This window comes from Electrona antarctica, assembly GCF_951216825.1.
Source record: "Electrona antarctica genome assembly, chromosome: 21".
Classification (NCBI taxonomy): domain Eukaryota; kingdom Metazoa; phylum Chordata; class Actinopteri; order Myctophiformes; family Myctophidae; genus Electrona; species Electrona antarctica.
This window is the reverse complement of record NC_136802.1, coordinates 19,296,974-19,319,774: the sequence shown is the minus strand read 5'-3', so window position 1 is coordinate 19,319,774 and position 22,801 is coordinate 19,296,974. Positions and strand designations below refer to the sequence as shown.

General features: G+C 42.0%; 2 protein-coding genes across 2 annotated transcripts; one reads left to right on the top strand and one right to left on the bottom strand.

Annotated features, from left to right (window-relative positions):
• Nucleotides 1–3,343: 3,343 nt before the first annotated feature.
• On the bottom strand, nucleotides 3,344–10,293 carry vbp1 (von Hippel-Lindau binding protein 1). The gene is made up of 6 exons (XM_079491595.1): nucleotides 10,148–10,293; nucleotides 7,774–7,898; nucleotides 7,540–7,606; nucleotides 7,259–7,357; nucleotides 6,094–6,232; nucleotides 3,344–5,464 (listed from the first exon to the last, which is right to left on the bottom strand). Exons 1-6 carry the CDS (start codon nucleotides 10,229–10,231, stop codon nucleotides 5,388–5,390), a joined length of 591 nt encoding a protein of 196 aa, XP_079347721.1. The 5' UTR covers nucleotides 10,232–10,293; the 3' UTR covers nucleotides 3,344–5,387.
• Nucleotides 10,294–15,297: 5,004 nt separating this feature from the next.
• LOC306914262 (deoxyribonuclease-1-like) lies at nucleotides 15,298–22,495 on the top strand (the record flags this gene model as incomplete). Its single annotated transcript, XM_079491252.1, has 8 exons — nucleotides 15,298–15,450; nucleotides 16,690–16,784; nucleotides 17,134–17,214; nucleotides 17,881–17,969; nucleotides 18,210–18,328; nucleotides 21,012–21,166; nucleotides 21,650–21,746; nucleotides 22,448–22,495. The coding sequence occupies 8 exons, from the start codon at nucleotides 15,298–15,300 to the stop codon at nucleotides 22,493–22,495; spliced, it is 837 nt and encodes a 278-aa protein (XP_079347378.1).
• Between the last annotated feature and the right edge of the window lie 306 nt (nucleotides 22,496–22,801).

Sequence of the window (22,801 nt, the reverse complement as noted above, 5' to 3'; positions counted from 1 at the left end):
GGATTTGGGATATTTTAACATTGTCTTATCCTTTCCTGGTTTTAATCACAAAAAGCCTTATTTTATAATAGCTCAAATAGCCAATCTGCAGTTATTTCCAACTGAACATTTTTGAAAATGTTCATAAGAATTATATTATACAATATCGATATCAAGGCATTTGGTCAAAAGATTGTAATATTTGATTAAGTCTGTATCGCCCAGCCCTAATTTTTCTCAAACTCATCAATATATTAGTACCCCTCACTTCACACGGGTGTGATTTTCTGATACACGACTATGGGATCAAACTGGGACATTTTGAGGACTGAAGCGCAGTTGGAATGGCTCTCCAACTGGGGGAAAACCCAGGCTCAAAGTTCATGTATGCCCTCCTGATAGGGGTCCAAATGAGAACCATTTATGTGGGTCCATGAAAATAAATGAATTTGAGAACCACTCTATAGTGGACTCGTAATGTGTCATATAGTAGCCTATATCAGTGCAATACATATTCTGAAGAAAACCTGGAGACTGACATTCAGTAATTGAGTCTTATGATCAATTCTCAATTCTTAAAAACATTCCACAGACAAGGCCAAGTCTTGACCCGGGACAGATGCTGAAGTGTCCTTGAGCAATGCACTGAATCCCTAACGAATCTTCAAAGGGATGCCATTTTCTGTGGTAGACCCTGCACGACCAAAACCATTATCTGTCTTCAGGTATCATGAGAAGTATGTAAGTAAAGTGAGAGTAATTAAGTGTTCTTTGTACCTACTACCTGATGATGGTGGTGGTGGTCCATTGTTTGCATAAGCCCAGCCTTGCCTGCTCATATAGGCCAATAGGACCATTCTCCAGTTGTCAAACAGTAGGACCTTTTTTTTTTATATCCATTGCACAGCTCCCGAATGTTGTGAATATCGTCCTTCACCTATCTAGCTGTACATTCTAGACAGAAAAGATCAGAGATTCTCTACCTTTTAAATTTCAAGGGCCCCCAGTTTGATATTGTCGTCGGGTGGAAACCTTGTATGTCCAAAACCGTTACTCTTTAGAAACTGAATACATAAATAAAACGATGTGTTCCAATAGGCCAGTGTAGTAATTATATAGTCTCTTGTTAATAATGCTCATTGGTTCGATATTTATAAAACGCACAGCCTACCGGCACTTTCACTTAGTTAAAAAAAAACACAGCACAACCCATTGCGAGCTATTTTTGACAAAGTAGGGCATTCATTTACGAAATAAACAAAAAAAGGTTCAAATATGGAGATCAGAGGTTTTTGTCCCGAACAGCAACGATATACATTAGGCATCTTTGAGAGGCGCTCGATCTTTGAGAGGCGCTCGATCTTTGAGAGGCGCTCGCTAGCCCCTCCTATATTCAGCTGAGCTATTAGTGTAGACTTTGTCTTACTCAAACATTACATTTCCACTGACAATGAATGGAGAATGTACTATGTGGATGAGCAAATCGACATGTTATGTCAAGAGCTCCCCTCACTTCACACAGGTGAGATTTTCTATTTTTTAATCTCTGGGCGCCAATTTATAGCCTACAGTAACATCCTCTGTCTTTTAATGGAACTAGTGCCAGGGTTCTTTTTGGTACCATTTTGCACACACTGCATACCCACAAGGGTCCATTTGGTTCCCTTTGTACGGTCAGAGTAAGTTACAGACTCGTAAGGGTCCATTTGGTTCTTAAGCATTAACACATTTGGCTGGGGCCTCATTAACCCTCTCAAGTCTGTCCCCACATTGATGAGACTTCTATAATGACACCGCAATTCAGAGCAAACTAAATGCACCTTAAGCTCTACGCCTGAACTAGATTGTTTCAAATATGAACTATGCATTTGTTTTATATAATCATTCATGACTCAGCCCGACGACTTGAAAAGGTGTCATCTTAACCATATAAAAAAAAGGCCAATAGCCCGAGTCACCAATCCAAAATGTTGAGCTTTTATATCCGCTATTACTTAAAACAAAACAAAACAAAAATATACATTTGAATATATATATATATTTGTTTGTTTATTTGGATCCCCATTAGCTACTACCTTAGTAGCAGCTACTCTTCCTGGGGTCCACAATATATAGCACAGTAGCTCAGTCTGGCCTAGTAGTCTACGGGCCAAAGTCACTAACGAAACAAACTTGGTGATAAACAGCTAATCCCTGCAGGGTGCAGGTGGCAGCATAATGATATTTGGTTGTAGCTGCAGGTGCATTGGCACACAAACTACTTATTAGGATATAGGCCTACAATTTGATTCCTTTCAGTGTTAATTAACCAGATGGCTCACCTTTTCTACTCCCGAGTTAACCCTGGCATGAACCCATTTTGGGCAATCCACGTCACAACATTAAAATGTAGGATTTACTCATTTTTGTTATGTGGAGCTGCAATATGCCATTAACCTGACTACGCCAGATGGGGCAGCAGAGAATACACTGGGTTCCCCCCTCCTGCTCCCATCTGGGAACTCTCAGGCAGACTTGATGCTCCACTTGATGCCCATCTGGCGGAGTCAGGTTAATATGCCATGGCTTCTCTACAAATGTGTGCGCAACTTGGGACATATCATTATTCCCAACCACAGAGATACTAGTGCTGACGTGATCAAGTTAACCCATTTTGGGCGGGAACCCCTTTTGGTGTTAGCATTATGTTATGCTTTAGCTATTGAAAAATAGCAGATCTACAAGCTCATAGCGTGCCACCGAGTGGCGCGCTACGAGCTTGTAGGTCTGCTATTTTTGAAAAATCGATTCAGAAAAGTGTCAGGATGTAGAAGACATTTTTAGAATCTGATCTCAGGTCAAAATGGGTTAAAGTCCAGACTAGTCTTTTCACAATGGAGCCATGGTACTCAATATTACCTTCAATCCTCCATTCTGCACAGACAAGCCCTTACGGACCATTCTTAAACTGGGTCAAATTGATCAACCAAATAAATTAAAAAAAATAGGAACATGATGCCGTCTGTCTCATAGGAGGGCTATCGGCAGTTCAGAAACCCGTCCACCAGTGACATCGTTAGGCAGATAATTTTTTTTAAACAAGATTTGTTGATGGCTGAGCACGAAATCTGATAAGAGCGTCGTTCACTTCACGTGTGATTTTTGTATATTTCGATTTCTATTATTGTGAGAACGATGGCTTCCATTATCGCATTGCAACTTCTCAGGAATAGAAAACCTGCATTAGCTTGGATTCCCCATCAATGTCGTCACTGGGTTTCTGAACTGCCCACAGCCCTCCTATGAGACACAGACCGAGTAGGAAAACAATGTGGCATTTTCTCATGAACATTAGTGAGGACCAATTATATGAAGATAGGTTGAGAAGTGAATGGCCCTTTAATAATACTCAACACATTGTGTGATTATGCTGCAGTGCCACATACAGCCACTAGGTGGCCTCATTAAACTACATTACCGAAGTGTTAGAGACCTGAAAGTGATTATTCACAAGTGCAATTTAGCTGGTTTATAGTCAAGTTACAGTTAAGCATAGGCTACTAGGCACAACTGAAGTTGTGTTACAATAGAGGGTATCCGTGTGTCATCATCAAACCCGGAAGTTATGCAGGAACGCATAACTGAGTGGCAAAAACTACTTTCTGGCCTTGACAGCACATTCATCCGAACAGAAAAGTTGTATTTGATTGGATTAAATGACGATAAACGGCATTTGTCACGAACTTTGCCACCCTCTATAGGCGTGTATTTATCCAGGGAGTATGAAGTACATGGTTTTCAGTAATGCTTGGCTTAATTTGTTATTTATACCTCATGCCTAGCGCTAAATAATCCAGTTAGTAGTTATGTCTCTCTGCTCAACTAAGGTTTAAAATAGTAATTAAAATCTCTTGATATGTCACTGTTTTCCTCACAATGTTTATACACATCATACTCCCCTACACTCGCTCCAATCCACACATCATAGAAGTGGCAACAATGAAGTTAGAGATACAGTTACACACAGTCACACACTCATGTGGTTAGTGGTTACTCGTCATTATTCAACCCCAGGAGTCAAACTGACACCCAACAACTCAATGAATCACACAGACCACGCCGTGACATGTTCCGAGATTTCTTTTTCCCCCCAAAGTTCCTGTGTTTACTTCCTTCATAAGTTTCCAATGGGTACAATTAATTGAGCAACAAATAAATTAGACAAACCGGTGGCAAAGAGGAGAGGCAGACCAGAGGAGAGGGGGGACGAGATGCTAGAGGAAAGAAAAGACTGAAGGCTTATTCATACTCCAGTTTTAGGTGATAAGGTGACCACCGAAAACTACAACGACGTCATGCCGAGGTGGTTAAAGCGCTTCACCGTTCAGCCAAACACACATCTCTCTTGTTTCTACTAACCACCGTTTTGGGTGGTGACCGTAGCACCTAAAACTGAAGTATGAATAGGACTTGAAGAGGACGGTGGTGCTTCTGTTTATTAACCCATTTTGGGCGCGCTACGAGCTTGTAGGTCTGCTATTTTTGAAAAATCGAAGAACGACGAAACATAGCTTTTTCAGAAAACTGTCAGGATGTAGAAGACATTTTTAGAATCTGATCTCAGGTCAAAATGGGAACACAAACTACGAAGTGCATGCTGAACCGTTAAGCGTCGGAAGCTCACAGGGGTCTAAAGAGAACCGTGATTTCAAGCTCATAACCAGATGGAACAGTCAGGGATTATGAATTCATGGACACTCTACACGAACCCCCGTCATTCTGATCTGCCTCTCCCGAATGTGATGGAAAGAAAGCAACTGCTGGCGATAAACCACACGTCACATTACCAAAATTAAAACAATTTTCATCGTGGAAAATAAGGTCAGAAACAAGCACCAGAGTAGAGTGGGGAAATGAAAAGACAAAGCAAAGGATCATACATGATCCTCAAAAATACATAATAAAAATAATACAAAAGGAAAAAACTGCCTTGTTGACTTAAGTTTTTTTGCTAGATTTTTACTTGAAAAAATACCTTTAAAAAGTAACAAATCAACAGAACAGTATAGTGGACAGACGGTTCTGAGCAGGACAGTTTCTATGAATGAACAGAAAAAGAACAAAAATCAGCACGAGGTGCGTTTGATTTTAGCCTACCTTACATAATGGCACCACTTGCACTTCTCAGCCCAAAAGAAGGCCTCGGAGACTAAAAAAACCAAGCGCATCTCAATGTGAAGAAATGTTTTCAGAACATGATGCCTTCCACCTACGCAGCTCTGTCTGGTGTGAACGTAAACATGACATGGTGGTGGGAGGGGGCGGGGGACAGGTTTAATTTCTTTATTTTGCTAAGGGCTAGGATAGTTTGAAGAAGGGAGGGAGTGTGGATTCTGTCCTATTATCATTATTATCTATCAACATTACTATTAAGACTTGTCAGATAATTTGAGGAGGTTGTCTTTGCTCCTTCTCTTTACGTCCCAGTTGTAGACTCGTGCCATGTCTGAAGAGGACGGGTGGGTTAAGGTGCAAATGGAGTATTTTCTAGATGCTGTAGTATTAACTATGGGACAGGTAAATAATCAAAAGAATCTTCATCACAATACCACTACAATTCATTCATAATAACGCTTTTTATTTCCTCAGACAAAAACCGTAAAAGTTCAACGAACATCAATTCTGGGGACCACCAGTGGTCCTCGAGGGTTCCAGGTGGTCCCCAGCTAGATGGAGAATTCATAACCAAATGGACCCGTATAGAACTTCAACTCTTGAGTGTGAAATGGTTTCCTTTTACGTTCAAGAGTTAAATCATTGTTAAACATCTGCCTTACTTAATTTACAAGAACTCTCCACAATTAGAGAATGTAGAAGAATTGTTATTTTGATCAATGTTTGCCTGCCATCTCTCCTATGGTACCACATCAATACAGCATGGAATTGTGGACAGTCATCCAAGTCTTATCCAATGATACCACAATATTCTTTAGTTCTGGGTCTGAGAGGCTAAATCTCATCAAAAGGTGGTCCATGGTTGAAACCCATTGGACTAGAAGACTGTTCACTCCCTTCTCGATGCCTATTCAACAATTCGTACATATAAATTGTAGTGTTTTTACGTTGGAAGGATACTGACTTCGGTGGTGGTGAACTGGTCTCTCAGGAAGTCCAGGTCTTCTTCGAGTGATTCTAGATTACGAGACGCCGTGGATAAGTTCTTTTCTAGTAGAGCCTGTGCTTCGTCAATGTCGTATTCTAGCATGACATTGGCCTTCAGACGGGAGGAACGAGAGAAGAAGACAAAGGAAGGTTGAAAGAAAAATGTTTCTCTTAGCTGTCCAGTTCTCTGTGGCTACAACCTCTAAAGACAGCACCTACTTGGTGTCGCATTCACACCAGAATGCTTTACTGCGATTAAAACTAATCCCGCTGCGTATTGTCATAAAGTGCGCTTTGTTTGGCAGGTGTGAAGGCTCATTTGAAGACTGATGCATTCTAGTTCGCCAAAAAAAAACTGGGTTTTCGCTTCGCTTCAAACGTGAGGAGTATGAGTAAACACAGTTGAGACAGAGAGGGCATATTTTACGCAGCACAAAGATGTCACGTTACGGTGGATAGACTGGATGGTCGATTGTGGATAAACGTTGGATAATTCATTTTGCGCTCCAGTCTCTGCTGTGCCGCCACAATGTGCCCAAAAGAACAGAGCGTGCGCACGCACGCACGCACGCACGCACACACGCACATCCAGTCCCCGTCTCCCCGAGGACACACTGCATCCACGTATGTTAGCCTCACTTTACGTCCCAACTATTACTCAAAGTATAATTTAACACCATAGATTTCACTGTGTAGTTTATGAATTAAACACATTGATAAAGTTCCCTGCTGCAGATATACAGCACAATGTGAACGCAAACGCAGCAAATTAAAAATGCAAGAATGATGCAACTTCTCCGCCCATTCGCATCAAGTCTACCGAAGTAGAGGTGAGAATGCGACCTTAGTTTTAGTGGGAATGTGATGAACAATGTGAAGTCACAATTAAGAGCTACTTAATATCTACAGTTCAAGCTTGTAGTGACGCGCTGTGAGCTTGTAGTTTTAAATGGCCAACACTAAAATGACACATGCTTTCCCGGTTTTAATGGGTTAAAAAGACATACTGTGCTAAATAAAAGTGACCATGATTCCATGATTTTTCATGGTTTCATTTTATATTTTGCATCATGAAACTCTAGCCTTTACAAAACGATACGTACAAAAGTGGTTTTGACTAGGCTGGTTTGATACTTACACCTAGCCACAAGCAGACTTTGTCAGTGGGAGGAACTGAAGCCTTGCAGTAAACATTCTCAGCCAATAGAAAGTGTGTGTTCAGGGGCTCCGGGGTTCCCTGATTAAAAAGAGAGAAAAAATAAAAATAACTTGAATGTCATTGGCTGTTATAACGGGAATGTTTGAAGTAACAATTTTATCTTAAGTTATCCTTTTCCATAACTTTATTCATGGTCTGAGAAAATCAGCAAGAACCTGGTGACATTTCCAGGTTTCCTCCAACCCACAATGCTCGATTACCTTTTTCTTCTGCATGTGTAGTAGGATTTCTAGTGTCTGCTTGATCTGTGGGATCTGACTTTTCAACCTGGAGAGGAGAGTATGGGTTATATTTTGCAATTATGGAGTCTTCACAAGTCAGCCATGGTATATTTGAGCTTAGCTGCAACTTGAGTTGCGTTATCGAGCACTGGCGGAAACAACAGATCTACAAGATCACATAATGTGTGGCATTACTCCATTTCGTTTTATTACCTGAGCTTCTTTTGGCCCAGGTTGAGTTCCATGTATTTGTATTTCTGGTACTGCTCATCCAGTTTCCTCAGGACTGCGTCGGCCGTCTCATTGCCCGGCTTCTTCATAAACGATTCCACATCCTCCTGAAACACAGACAAAGAAGGCAGCAAGCCATGAGCTACAATAACGATACCAAGGTTGCGTTTCATGTCACACCTAAAGCAGGAGTGCTTCAAAATCTATGGGGCTCTTGAAGAGCAGATCCACACTATTGCAGCCGTTTCGACCGAAAATCAACCGATAATTCCCAGTAGGTTACTTATTACACCGATCTTATCTAGCCGATCGGCTCGTCTGGAACCTACTGGCTGCGATTGGCGTTGATGACACGTTAACCGATCATATCGGTCTATTCAGGTCTACTGGACATCCTGGGAGCCTACTGAAAATGACAAGCCTCCTCATACCCTCCCCTAAACTTAACCGCAAGCATGTCACAGCACGGTCCTAATATTAACGCATGTTCGCCAACCTTAATCCTGTCGTTTTGGTCTACTGCCTACTAAAAACGACAAGCCTCCTCATACCCTCCCCTAAACTTAACCGCAAGCATCTCGCAGCGCGGTCCTAATATTAACGCATGTTCGCCAACCTTAATCCCGTCGTTTTGTTTTATCAGTCGGCAGAGCATGCCCATACTCGTCGAAAACAATCGTACTGATCCGAACTGATAACTGCGGTCTTGTCCATTGATAACAGTCGACATTATGGTATTGAAATTAATACTTTGTCGTTCCCTCAACACACATTACTTGCTTTAGTTGCTTACTTATCAATTTTTGAAAATGTAATTTTTGACGTGTGTGAGGCCACACAACAATTTAGGCATTTAGCAGACGCTCTTAATCCAGAGCGATTTACATTTAAGCAATAACAAAAGCATGGCATACATATATAAAAAGTAGTTATCATGAATCATGCGTAAACTAAGAACGTAACAGTGGAGTATCTATGTAAACTATACATACTATACTATATAATATATTATACATGTGTACTATAAAGTGCTATGACTACATAAAGTGCAATTCTAGAGCTGTCTACGTAACAAGCTATAAGTCTGTTTAAAATACTATCTAAGTCTACATAATGTGCCATCTAAGAGGCTAGGCTAGGGCAAGTGCTACGGGCCATGGTGGAGTCTGAAGAGGTGGGTTTTCAGGCTACGGCGGAAGATTGGGAGTGAGGCTGCAGTTCTGACTGTGATGGGAAGTGCATTCCATAGTTTTGGAGCCAGAAGGGAGAAGAGTTTGGGACGTGTGGAGCGTTGTCCCGGCGTTTTTAGTGAAGGTACCTCCAGCTTCCCTGCGTTGGCTGATCTGAGTACACTATCTGTGTAATGCATCTTGAATCATGGCCTTGAGTTCATGACCTCCACCCAATCATCTTTCACGGGGTGTTCGATCGAGACAGGTTCGATCTACACACAGTTTGGCTGTCATTTCTCCACTTGGAAATCATTCTGCTTTCATTTTGTTATTTCTGTCATACACTTTTACCTTAAAACCTCCTTTCTGGCCTTGACAGCCCATACATCCAAACAGAAAGGTCCTATTTGATTGCATTAAATGACTTTAAACAACATTAAATTCACTTTGTCACTCAATTTGCCATTCACTTTATACATGCGCAATTGTGCATACCCTCTATTACTAGCATTTACAATGCAGTGGTATCGACGAGAATAATCTAGCTAGCCTTCAGTGTCAGATTAACATTCAGGATTTTACCAGGTAGAATAAAATGAGGTCCCAGACCCAGCGTAAAATGAAACCAAATTGACCCCAACCTTTGCCTGTCATCTCTCCTATGGTACCAAGAACACCACAGCATATTATTGTGGACAAGATATTATCAAACGACAACATTTGTTTTGGATCAGAGAGGCTAAATCTCATCGCATGGTGGTCCTTGGCTCAAATGCCGAATATATAATGGGCCTTGTTGATATGAAAAGGGAAACCACTGCTCTATATTATGTCACTGTGTGTGTTAGCTAAATGCCATGATGGGTGGGTTAAAGCTCTGGGGGTGATAGAATTCCATTATTCCACACCTACAGGCCACCATTCACTTTCGGTGCAGCGCCCAGCCAGCAAGATGCAGTGCATTCAAGCATACATGCCCCTAAATGGAGTTAAGCAGTAACGTAACGTTAAAAGCAAAGTAATTGTTGGCTTGCTTGGTCAGCTAGCTAGCTAGCCAGCTAGCAGAAAGCATGACACCCATGGCACCACAAAAAACACCCAATAAACTTAAGACATTCGTGCATTATCTGCCGTCTTCTACTCGCATCTCTGGCACCCGAGAAAGCACATAAGGTTTTACGCACCACGAATATTGCTTCGGGGATTCCCAGGTGCCTTTTCTTTGTCGCCTGGACCACGGCATTGCTGTTGTCTATGGTCGTCGCCATCTTGGAAAAGAAAACTACTCCTTCCTTCCTTAACGCGAAGGCGGTGTATTTAAGATCCCATGCTCCAGAGGGACGGGCGGCCTCGCCGTGATTGGCTAGTTGGTTGATATAGGCAACCGTTTGATCTGCTAAAGTACATGCCTACACAGTCATTGAGATATTAAACTAGATATGTCAATATTGACTGTCTGTAAACTACACTAGTTTTAAATATATTCCAGGCCAGCTAGAGGTCTTTCTTGTCAAACTCAAAGCAGATGATTTTATTTCATTGATTGATTGATTGATTGATTGATTGATTGATTGATTGATTGATTAATTGATTGATTGATTGATTGGTTGATTGATTGATTGATTGATAATTTTTTTCTTCAGATTTTCAGTATGCAGAATTTTAAATGAAGGTACAGGTCAGGTCAATAGCCTACAAAAACTGCTACAATAAGGACAGAACCAGCACAAATACTTGTTTACATAAGGGTCCTCCACTTTCAATTCATCAGAACATTTAATGACAAATATACACTTCTTTGAAAATAAAAATAAAAATAAATCATCATACAGTTAAAAAAGGTAAAAACATGTACAGTGTGGAAAGGAAAAAAGGGGGGGGGGGACTAGGGGCGACTTTGACTTTTTTATATGGGCCAGTTTTGAACATTAGGTGCTCTTTGAGAGCGGTTTTGAAGGAGTCTAGGGATTCACATTTCTTAATGGCTCTTGGTAGGGCGCTCCACATTTTAGTGGCATAGGAGGAGCGAAATTAATTTAAACCCTTGTTTGAGCCGAATCTGGGTTGCACGTGGTTTGTTGAACTCCCTCTGGTGTTGTGATTGTGGACTTTGTTGACATTAAGGAAGTATTTAGACAGGTACATGGGTATCTTGGTGGTGTAGCGAATCTTGTAGACCAGGCCCATTGCAAGTTGCTGTAGCCTACTCTGTCATCAACCCTAAAAGCCGTCCAGCTTATCAAAAGGGGCAGGGGTGAGGTGGGTTATGGGAGTAAGGCCAAGATAGTAGCCTGCCTGAAGTCTGGAGCCTTGTTTTAAGGGTATTTGAGGTGCTGTGGTACCAAGAGGTGCATGTGCATAGTCGAAGAACCCTTGTATGAGGGCTCCTGTTAGGGTTACCTTTGATTGATTGAACTTTATTAACAGTTCGTAAATAGTACAGTGGTACGATTAATAGATTATACAATAGCCAACTGATTGATTGATTGATTGAAGTATGTATTAACAGTTTGCAGAATTACAGTAGATTTCAAGCACAACTCAATACAAAAACTGTTGGACTACTGTGGACGACACCATAAAGCATTACACTTGTTTATAAAAGGGTCCACCATTTTCAATTCATCAGAACATTTAGAGACGTACAAAAACAGAAAATCATCATAAAGGAGGTAAAAAGGGGAAAAAATACATATACAGTGAGGGGTAAAGGGGGTGGGATTCAGATTGTACAGGGGCCAGTTTCTAATTGCAGCCGTCCGTAAGTGCCCTTTGCACCTACGCTAAAAGGTGAACACAAAAAGCCCTAAAGGCTTAATTGTTTCCATTGTAGGGTATTCGTGTCATTTAAGACTTTTATATTTCATTTAAGACAATTATATAGGCCTATACTGATTTTGGCAGGCAAATCCGAAGAACAAAATTCTTACTCCAGTGAGTAGCCCTTAATAATAATAATAATAATAATAATAAATAACACATTTTTCACTGTGCTGTAATCTCAGATTAGAATGATAGGATTGTAAAGCAAACAGCTGTTTATAAGAATATAAGTGTCTGTCGGCCAGTCTCTCTGAACTATGGGATGGATCATGCATGGGGCCTAAACTTTGGGCACCACCACCAGTCGCATGGTTGCTGTCTGTGCTCAAATCACCCACTGGCACTGCACCCACTTCTACCATAGGCCCACTGTCTGTCTGACTGTATTGTCTGTTGCTTCTCCTGCGGTACATTCACTACACGTGTCTCACTTCAAGTACACGTGTCTGTCCAATCCATATAACAGGGACAGGGTGTATGAGAGAGAGGGACGTCACGCCCAGACGCCAGACCCCAACTCATTTTTTGGGTTAGCACTCCATGGACTCTGGACCCACATGCCGCATCTGTACCCATTCCCAGGAATTCAGGCACAGCTCATCTCATCATTTCTCATAGCTACCCTCGGGATTGCACTTGGGGCCATTATGCACCATCCACATCCACCTTCTGAACATGATCACATTTGACAGTAGGGGTTCAGCCAGGCCTGTTCTCCTGTAAAGGGTTTAATTTGAGACTGTATGTTTGAAAAATATATCAAAGATTAAATGGGCAGTGTTGGGCGGGAGGAGTAGGACGAAGACTCTACGACGGTCTACTGTGTATGTGACGTTCTTTAAACCAGAGGAATGAAATGTGGCTTATTAACAATCCGTGCATGAACAAACCAACTTCTTCTTTGGTGTATCGTCGTCAAATAAAAAACTAACTCAGAGTGTAGTTCAGCCACGCCCTCATCTCTGGTCCCTCCCACTAGGAAGAGACCCTCCTCTGACGGTGGTCCATACAGGGTGCAGGTGTTCATTATGTGGTCGAATGTCTGCACAGGCACCCCACACTCGCATGCTGCGCTGTCTACACTGAAGTTGGACGACCAACATATGCAGGTATCTAGCTCTTATACTGAAGGAGAACAACCTACCTATACATACACGTATCTATTACGAGTAGCAGTTGGTGTAAAGTATAGAGGGATTTTAACTTTACTGGAGTATTTCCAATATTCATTACTTTTACTTCTACTCCACTACATCTCAGAGACAAATATTGTATTTTTAAGGTCCTCGCACACTGCTGTGTTTTTCCAGTTTTTCAAAAAAACACGTCTTCAAGTCTACAAGGACCTTTACTCCACTACAATTATTTGAAACATTTAGTTACTAGTTTGTTACATTGCAGATGTTGATTATTATTACAAAACATACATTGTTAAACCACATTCAGCCTTATATACTTTGGCTATTTGAAAATAGCAGATCTACAAGCTCACAACTGGTCCAGTTGTGAGCTTGTAGATCTGCTATTTTCAAAAGACTTTCATACATTTTGAAAACTTGAAATGGGTCGTTCTGCACAATGAGTAGGCCTACTTTTAGTACGTTAAGTTGCCACTTTGATGACAATACTTTTGTACTTTTAGTATATACTCTTATATTTAATTTCAATACAGTTGAAAATCAGGGCAGTATATACAGTTGGGGGGTACAGCATTGTGTAAACGTCATAGCTGAGGGAAGTAGGGGTGCTGGGGGGTCTGGAGCACCCCCTCCCCCCAGGCACAGCCCCCCCCGGACAGGAGGGGGAAATAATAATAAAAAACATCATTTTATTTACATGTTCAAAACAGATTTCTGTTACTATGCCTAATAAATATGCTGTATGTATCCCAGTATCGGTGCCTAATTCTGTTTGTTCCAGGGGTCATCAACATGTTCATACATGGACACACGTGTCCGTGGCAAGACTTGTCCATGTCTGACATTTGTTTATGTTGGTTATAATGTCTACAATATATCAAAAATATTTAAATAATTAGTTTGAATTATCTTGGTGACTGGTAAAGTGTTGGGATGACATGCTCATTAATGTCAGCCCTGTCAGGTGAGGATGCAAGACAAGACAGACAGCTAGAAGTAATGTTTTCTAATGTTTTCTGCCTTTCATTGTTGTTCTTTCATTGTTCCATGGTCTAAGACTTTCTCATCAACATTGAATACTTGTTCACCTTAACAGAAACCACTACTCTTGAAACTAACAAATGAGTGGGATGGAGTGAGACAAGACATCAGTTAAATGAGTTTGGGAACAGGTGGCATGACACAAAATACATATAGTACAACTATGCAGTGAAAGTGAATAAAGGGAACTTGGAAAGACCCTTTCTGGCAAACCACAAATCATTTCACTAGAACTTTCCAGCAAACAGAGAACTGAGAACAAGAAATAAAGAACTGAAATCTCAGCCATATGTATTTGTGTACAGTACCATACATGGAACTGGATAGAGCTCTCTCATCAAGTAATTATTTGTCTCATCAGTAAGAACTGAACAGTGATGGTGAAGAAAGAGAACTTGGAAAGACGTTTGCGGACAAACCACAGACATTCCCAGCAGACTATAACTGAGAAAAGGAAATAAACTAAGGAACTGACATTTCAACCATTTTGCCTTATCAAGTCAGGTGCAATCATCAGTAATAGACAGTATGTTAATCATAAATAATGTTTTTATTTCATAATTATAGCCTACACATCTGAATTAGTGGTCTATAATAAGATGAAAAGACAAGGGCTAAATAGATGCCATGCCCAATAGATAGATAGATAGATGTCATGCCCACAATGAGACCTAGGGCCCTTTTGTTCTTCTTGAATTAGCCCCCCTTTAAAATGTGTAGCACACATAGGAATAGTCGCTATGGCAAATTATGAGTCCATTCGTATACATTTAGGGCTAGCTATTTGGGTTTCTGGTAAAATTATTGACCATTTATTTTTTCATATAAATATTGATCAAAATGTCCATCACAAGCTGGCATGATGATGACCCCTGGTTTGTTCATATAACTTGCGTGTGGAGAGGGAAAGTAAAAGCCACTTTTCCACGTGAAAATGCACAAAAATGTGCATGCACAAGGTGTGTGCACGCACATTTTGTGGCGCGCTTACGTGTGCACACCCCCTCCTAAACGTTCAGCACCTCCTACTGTAAATACCTTCCCGCGGCCCTGGTAAACGTATAACTAATCCTTATCCCACCCACTGATACGGTCTCCCTTCTCTTATATCTTATCCCCCTCCTGAACTAGGACGGTTCTACTGCCTCTCTGCTCTCATATCTTATCCCCCTCCTGAACTAGGATGATTCTACTGTCTCCCTGCTCTCATATCTTATCCCCCTCCTGAACTAGGATGATTCTACTGTCTCCCTGCTCTCATATCTTATCCCCCTCCACAACTAGGACGATTCTACTGGCTCCCTGCTATTGTGCCTAACCTTATCGTCCCCATGTACTACAGGATGCGCTTCGTGTGTTCTCTGGTGCTGTTGCTGGCCGGGTTACAGCTGACCTGTGCTCAGCTCAGGGTGGGAGCGCTCAACATCCAGGTGTTTGGGGAGACCAAATCCAAGAATCTCACCGTCATGGATTACATCGCCAAGGTCACAGTCACACACATTTCTCTGGACAGCCACATGCCTGGCAAAACATAAAAAGGCATAAAAAGCCAGTGGCACATTTTAGAATAATTAACTAATTTTTGTTACAAGAAAAAGGTTTGCTGTTGAAATAATAAAAAACTAGAAAAAGTGCCCTTCCGGGCACAGGTCTCCACCAGGAGGATAGGAGTGTGTGTGATGTTTGGCAAAATGTTTAGGAGATGTTTTTTTTTATTTGTTTTTGCAACAATTTTCTTCATTTTGTTGAGGAAATGCAGAGCCAGATCACTCATAGCATCTCTGAGGATAGAATTCTGGATGAGCAGGACATGTGCAGCATTTTGTACAAAACGGGCCACTCCTGAAAACCTTGGAAGGCAATCTTAGCCAATCAGTGTACAATCTGAGAAATCCAACAGACTCGTCTTGATCACATGACTACAGAGATCATGTGTACCGATTGCCATTTCTTCATACGCCTTTGATGGCAATTGGATGTTTTGAGGCATTTTGTTCCAAAAATGTGTTTTGCAAAAATCAACCTGTTGGTGGCGCTATAACAGGCCAATGTGAAAAGGGTGGGATATATTCCTCAGCCTAGTAAGAAAATGTGCGAAAGATTTCAGGTAAATTGCATGCTGCGTTCATGATTTGAGGCTATTGTTCAAAACGGGGCAATCTTGCAAACTGTGAAAGCCAATTATAGCCAATTAGGATGGAATATGAAATATCAGACAGATCCGACTTGAGCACATGACCATAGAGATACTGTATAACGATTTGTGAGATTTTTGGACAGAATCTGGAGGAGTAATATCCAAAAATGTGTTTTACAAAAGTCGGCCTCCTGGTGGCGCTATAAAAGGCAGATGCGGAAAATGCAGGTCAAAGGTTTGTCCTTGGCCTCTAGGGAGTGTGCATGCAACGTTTCACGCAGATCGGTGCAGTTTTAGGTAAAACATGTGAAAAGCTGCCTCATGGTGGCGCTATAACAGGCCGTTCTGGAAAATGTGGGGCAGAGGTTCATCGTTGGCATCCAGGGAGTGTGTGTGCAAAGTTTGGCATCGGCCGGGTTAACGGTGCCGGAGATTAGCTGTACACAGACGGACGGAAGGAAGGACGGACACACACACGGACGGACACACACACGGACGGAGTGCAAAACATACTCTCTCCCCATGCCTTCGGCCTGGTGGAGACAATAAAATCATTGAAATGTTCACTTGTCATTTTGTTGTGCAGATTGTCCGTCAGTATGACATCATTGTGATCCAGGAGGTCAGAGACACTAATCCTTCCACACCTGTGATCAACATCCTGATGGACTTCGTCAACCAGTAAGACCAATAAACAGATTTATTGTCACAAGGATGTACGAGTTGGGAATTCATTGGTAAAAAATTGTGGGAATTCTGTCATTATCATCATCATCATCACCACCTTTATTTCAGCTCTCAGTACAGTTGAGGAGGGCAGGCCCTCATTTTTAATGTATCCGAGAATGAGATACAGAACAAAATAATCAACAGGAATAGACATTCACATACAATACAGTACAGCAACATCAAAATATCAGCCTGCTAGACACTGTCAGTTGGAAGTACTAAAAAGCACACATCATGTAAGTTATACAAAGGTGTGTGTTAATGAGTGTGTGTGTGTGTAATTGTGTGTATTTCTTTCCAGAGCATCCTCAGACTACGACTGCAAATTCAGCGATCCACTGGGCGACAGCAACCAGAAGGAGCGTTACGTCTTCCTGTACAGGTATATATACAGTAAAGTCTTCCTGTAGGTATACACTATACAGTAAAGCAGTGGTTTTCAACCTTTTTCACATCAAGGTCCATTATATATTCAGCCTTTTAGCCACGGACCACCATTTGATGACATTTAGCCTCTCAGACCCAAAACCAAAGAATATTTTGTCCACAATTCCATGCTGTATGGATGTGGTACATGTGGAGATGACAGGCAAACATTGATCAAAATTAACAATTCTTTTACATTCTCTGTAAATTAAGTAATGCAGGTGCTTAACAATAATTTAACTCTTGACTCTCACAAGTTACCAACCTTCTTCCAAAGCTGTGGACCATCTGGATTCCCTTCAAGAAGTTCAAAGACCACTGGTGGTCCCCGGACCACTGGTTGAAAACCACTGCAGTAAAGGCCTATATTCATACTCCAATTTTAGGTGATAAGGTGACCACCGGAACAGTGCTTAGTAAAAACAGAGAGATGTGTTTGGTTGAGCGGTGAGTCGCTTATCACCAATTACATGACATGATGTCATGTAATTTTCGGTGGTCACCTTATCACCAGTATGAATAGGCCTTAACACTGTTCATTTAGTACAGGTATACAATAAATCACTGTATAGAGACTAACCCTATTGTGTAAGAAGGGTTCATTTGTTTTCCATGTTGTTAGAAGGAACAAAGTAACGTTCCGGGCCAGCTTCCAGTACCCAGACACCGCCAACAAGTTCAGCAGACCACCTTTTGTTGTCAAGTTCGGTGGTAAGCTTTGTGTGTGTGCATGCATATTCCTGTGTGTGCGTGTGTTTATACTGATATCAATATGATAATCAAATCCTCAGGACAGAAATATGAGGACAAGGGTTGTCTCAACTTCTCTGTGCGTCTAAAATAAACGCACACCTCTTATTGAAAATTAATTACTAGCTGCTTCAGTCACTGCCCGTCTGAAAAGGCCTTAATCTCTTTCTCCTCTCCTCTCCTGTCTTCTGCCTCCTATAGTGGCGAACTTTGAGTTTTCATTGGTCCCTCTACACTCCAAACCATCTGAGGCAGTGAGGGAGATTGATGCCCTGGTGGACGTGGTAGCTGCTGTCACCTCTCTGCCCACCTGGAACAACGTAATTAATCTCTCTATATCAGTGGTTTTTAACCAGTGGTCCAGGGACCACCAGAGGGTTCCACTTCCAGGTGGCCCCCAAACTAAATGATGGAGTCTTGAACTTTTGTGAAATGAAACCAAATGGTTTCCTTTTACGCTCTCAAGAGTTAAACATCTGCATTACTTAATTTACAAGAACTCTCCACGATAAGATCAATGTTTGCCTGCTATCTATCCTATGGTACCAACATCAATACAGCCTGGAATTGTGGACAAAATCTTATCCAACGACAACACAATATTCTTTAGTTTTGGGACTGAGAGGATAAATGTCATCAAATGGTGGTCTGTGGCTCAAATGCCCAATAAATAATGGGCCTTGATATGAAAAGGGTTGAAAACCAATGCTCGCCTCTAACAGAACATAGTGTTACTGAGTCTCTCTCTCTCTCTCTGTTCCTAACAGAACATAGTGTTACTGGGTCTCTCTCTCTCTCTCTGTTCCTAACAGAACATAGTGTTACTGAGTCTCTCTCTCTCTCTCTGTTCCTAACAGAACATAGTGTTACTGGGTCTCTCTCTCTCTCTCTGTTCCTAACAGAACATAGTGTTACTGGGTCTCTCTCTCTCTCTCTGTTCCTAACAGAACATAGTGTTACTGAGTCTCTCTCTCTCTCTCTGTTCCTAACAGAACATAGTGTTACTGGGTCTCCCTCTCTCTGTTCCTAACAGAACATAGTGTTACTGGGTCTCCCTCTCTCTGTTCCTAACAGAACATAGTGTTACTGGGTCTCTCTCTCTCTCTCTGTTCCTAACAGAACATAGTGTTACTGGGTCTCTCTCTCTCTCTCTGTTCCTAACAGAACATAGTGTTACTGGGTCTCCCTCTCTCTGTTCCTAACAGAACATAGTGTTACTGGGTCTCCCTCTCTCTGTTCCTAACAGAACATAGTGTTACTGGGTCTCTCTCTCTCTCTCTGTTCCTAACAGAACATAGTGTTACTGAGTCTCTCTCTCTCTCTCTGTTCCTAACAGAACATAGTGTTACTGGGTCTCTCTCTCTCTCTCTGTTCCTAACAGAACATAGTGTTACTGGGTCTCTCTCTCTCTCTCTGTTCCTAACAGAACATAGTGTTACTGAGTCTCTCTCTCTCTCTCTGTTCCTAACAGAACATAGTGTTACTGAGTCTCTCTCTCTCTCTCTGTTCCTAACAGAACATAGTGTTACTGGGTCTCTCTCTCTCTGTTCCTAACAGAACATAGTGTTACTGGGTCTCTCTCTCTCTGTTCCTAACAGAACATAGTGTTACTGGGTCTCTCTCTCTCTGTTCCTAACAGAACATTGTTGTGTTACTGGGTGTCTCTCTCTCTCTCTGTTCCTAACAGAACATAGTGTTACTGGTTGTCTCTCTCTCTTACTCTCCCCTGTAACAGAACATAGTGTTACTGGGTGTCTCTCTCTCTCTCTCTCTCCTGTAACAGAACATAGTGTTACTGGGTGTCTCTCTCTCTCCTGTAACAGAACATAGTGTTACTGGGTGTCTCTCTCTCTCTCCTGTAACAGAACATAGTGTTACTGGGTGTCTCTCTCTCTTTCTCTCCTGTAACAGAACATAGTGTTACTGGGTGTCTCTCTCTCTCTCTCCTGTAACAGAACATAGTGTTACTGGGTGTATCTCTCTCTTTCTCTCCTGTAACAGAACATAGTGTTACTGGGTGTCTCTCTCTCTCTTTCTCTCCTGTAACAGAACATAGTGTTACTGGGTGTCTCTCTCTCTTTCTCTCCTGTAACAGAACATAGTGTTACTGGGTGTCTCTCTCTCTCTCTCCTGTAACAGAACATAGTGTTACTGGGTGTCTCTCTCTCTCTCTCCTGTAACAGAACATAGTGTTACTGGGTGTCTCTCTCTCTCTTCTGTAACAGAACATAGTGTTACTGGGTGTCTCTCTCTCTTTCTCTCCTGTAACAGAACATAGTGTTACTGGGTGTCTCTCTCTCTCTCCTGTAACAGAACATAGTGTTACTGGGTGTATCTCTCTCTTTCTCTCCTGTAACAGAACATAGTGTTACTGGGTGTCTCTCTCTCTCTCTCTTCTGTAACAGAACATAGTGTTACTGGGTGTCTCTCTCTCTTTCTCTCCTGTAACAGAACATAGTGTTACTGGGTGTCTCTCTCTCTCTCTCTCTCCTGTAACAGAACATAGTGTTACTGGGTGTCTCTCTCTCTCTCTCCTGTAACAGAACATAGTGTTACTGGGTGTCTCTCTCTCTTTCTCTCCTGTAACAGAACATAGTGTTACTGGGTGTCTCTCTCTCTCTTTCTCTCCTGTAACAGAACATAGTGTTACTGGGTCTCTCTCTCTTTCTCTCCTGTAACAGAACATAGTGTTACTGGGTGTCTCTCTCTCTCTTTCTCTCCTGTAACAGAACATAGTGTTACTGGGTCTCTCTCTCTTTCTCTCCTGTAACAGAACATAGTGTTACTGGGTGTCTCTCTCTCTCTCTCTCTCCTGTAACAGAACATAGTGTTACTGGGTGTCTCTCTCTCTCTCCTGTAACAGAACATAGTGTTACTGGGTGTCTCTCTCTCTCTCTCTCTCTCTCCTGTAACAGAACATAGTGTTACTGGGTGTCTCTCTCTCTCCTGTAACAGAACATAGTGTTACTGGGTGTCTCTCTCTCTCTCTCTCTCCTGTAACAGAACATAGTGTTACTGGGTGACTTCAACGCAGGCTGCAGGTATGTGACAACCACTGAATGGAAGAGCATCCGGCTCCGCACGCAGAACAACAACTACGAGTGGCTGATCGATGACAAGACTATCACCAATCTGGCCGGGTCATGTCCCTATGACAGGTACACACACACACACACACACACACACACACACACACACACACACACACACACACACACACACACACACACACACACACACACACACACACACACACACACACACACACACACACACACACACACACACACACACACACACACACACACACACACACATACATAAAAAGAATCACACTCGTGTGAAGTGAGGGGTGTTGTCGTACATCCAATAAAAACATAATATACTTCATGAATTAATTTGTCAACTTATGCTATTATCTTTTAACTGGATTTATGTGGTGTTAATGTTTGTGTTTCCACAAAAAGACGATTTGTTCAGACACATATGCCATTTCCATTTCGTTTCACTTCATGAATCGCCAGAACATATTTTCTTAATGGGCGTGGCTAGCGATTCAGGGCTGGAGGCAGGCTAAAATGTGACAAGCGTTCAGGACAAAAAAGCTGTATATAAAACAAAATACATCTCTCTGCTTGTAGGATTGTGGCCACCACTGTGATGTACAACAGCCATGTGGTGAAAGGCTCTGCTCGGGTCTACAACTTCAAGCTAGATCTGGGTCTCAGCCAGGAGGAGGTACGGTAACAAAACAACTACACACTCATGCATTGTGGTTGCATTCCTGAGCCTATAATTTGATGACCGGCAGAAAGGTGCTAACGTCTCCACCGGTAGGAGACGCAAAGAGTCTCTGTACTGTAATGATGCACGTCGTCACGCCTGATCAACACCATGTAGCGGTTTTAATTTTGACAACACATTTCTATTTTGTCTTATTTTGGGGGGGTCCCCAGTTCAAATATGATTATCTGGGGGGGGGGGGGGGGAGGGGGGGGGGGTGTCACCAGTTCAAATATGATTACTTTTTTTTATTTTGGGGGGGGTCCACACCCAGTTCAAATATGATTATTTTGGGGGTCCCGGTCTGAAGGCCAGACAGTGGCCTTGTGGTTAGAGTGTCCGCCCTGAAACTGGGAGGTCGGGGTTCGATCCCCAGCCGGGTCATAACCAAAGACTGTAAAAATGGGACCCAATGCCCCCCTGCTTGGCACTCAGCATCAAGGGTTGGATTGTGGCGGTCAGACCAACGACTGTACAAATGATTCCCGGGCACGGCACGGTTCACCGCTCCAACAGATGTATCAAATCCGGACAACAAATTTCACTGTGGTAACGTGTGTGACAAATAGTAGGAATTTGACTTTGAAAGGGTTGAGAACCACTGTAGTGTTATAGCTGTGGGTGTTGTTGTCAACAGAGTCAATTCTCCTTTCCAGGCAGAGGACGTCAGCGACCATTTCCCTGTGGAGGTGGAGCTGCAGTGAGGCTGTATGAGCCCAGCTCAAACAACCAATCAACACCCTGAGCCCAGCTCCAACAACCAATCAACACCCTGAGACTTTTGTAACCGTCCAAGTGCTGTTGTTTCACAAGGACGCAATGTGTCAGCCGGCAGACATTATTATTATGTTCTCCTTTAACCCTAATTATACTTACCTTTTTGTTATATTGTTTGTTATGATTTATTTATACTTGCTGTGAAAACTATTTATACTTTAAAAAGTAAAAATGAATAATTGTAAGTGAATAAAAATATTCTTATCCGTCTTTTGCTGAATTAAAGATTTATT

Coding starts and splice junctions, on each gene's coding strand:
- vbp1 (XM_079491595.1), bottom strand. CDS start 10,231: ATGGCGACGACCATAGACAACAGCAATGCCGTGGTCCAGGCGACAAAG. Junction 7,899..10,147: donor TCCCCGAAGCAATATTCGTG/GTGCGTAAAACC, acceptor TCTGTGTTTCAG/GAGGATGTGGAATCGTTTAT. Junction 7,607..7,773: donor CTGGGCCAAAAGAAGCTCAG/GTAATAAAACGA, acceptor TCTCCTCTCCAG/GTTGAAAAGTCAGATCCCAC.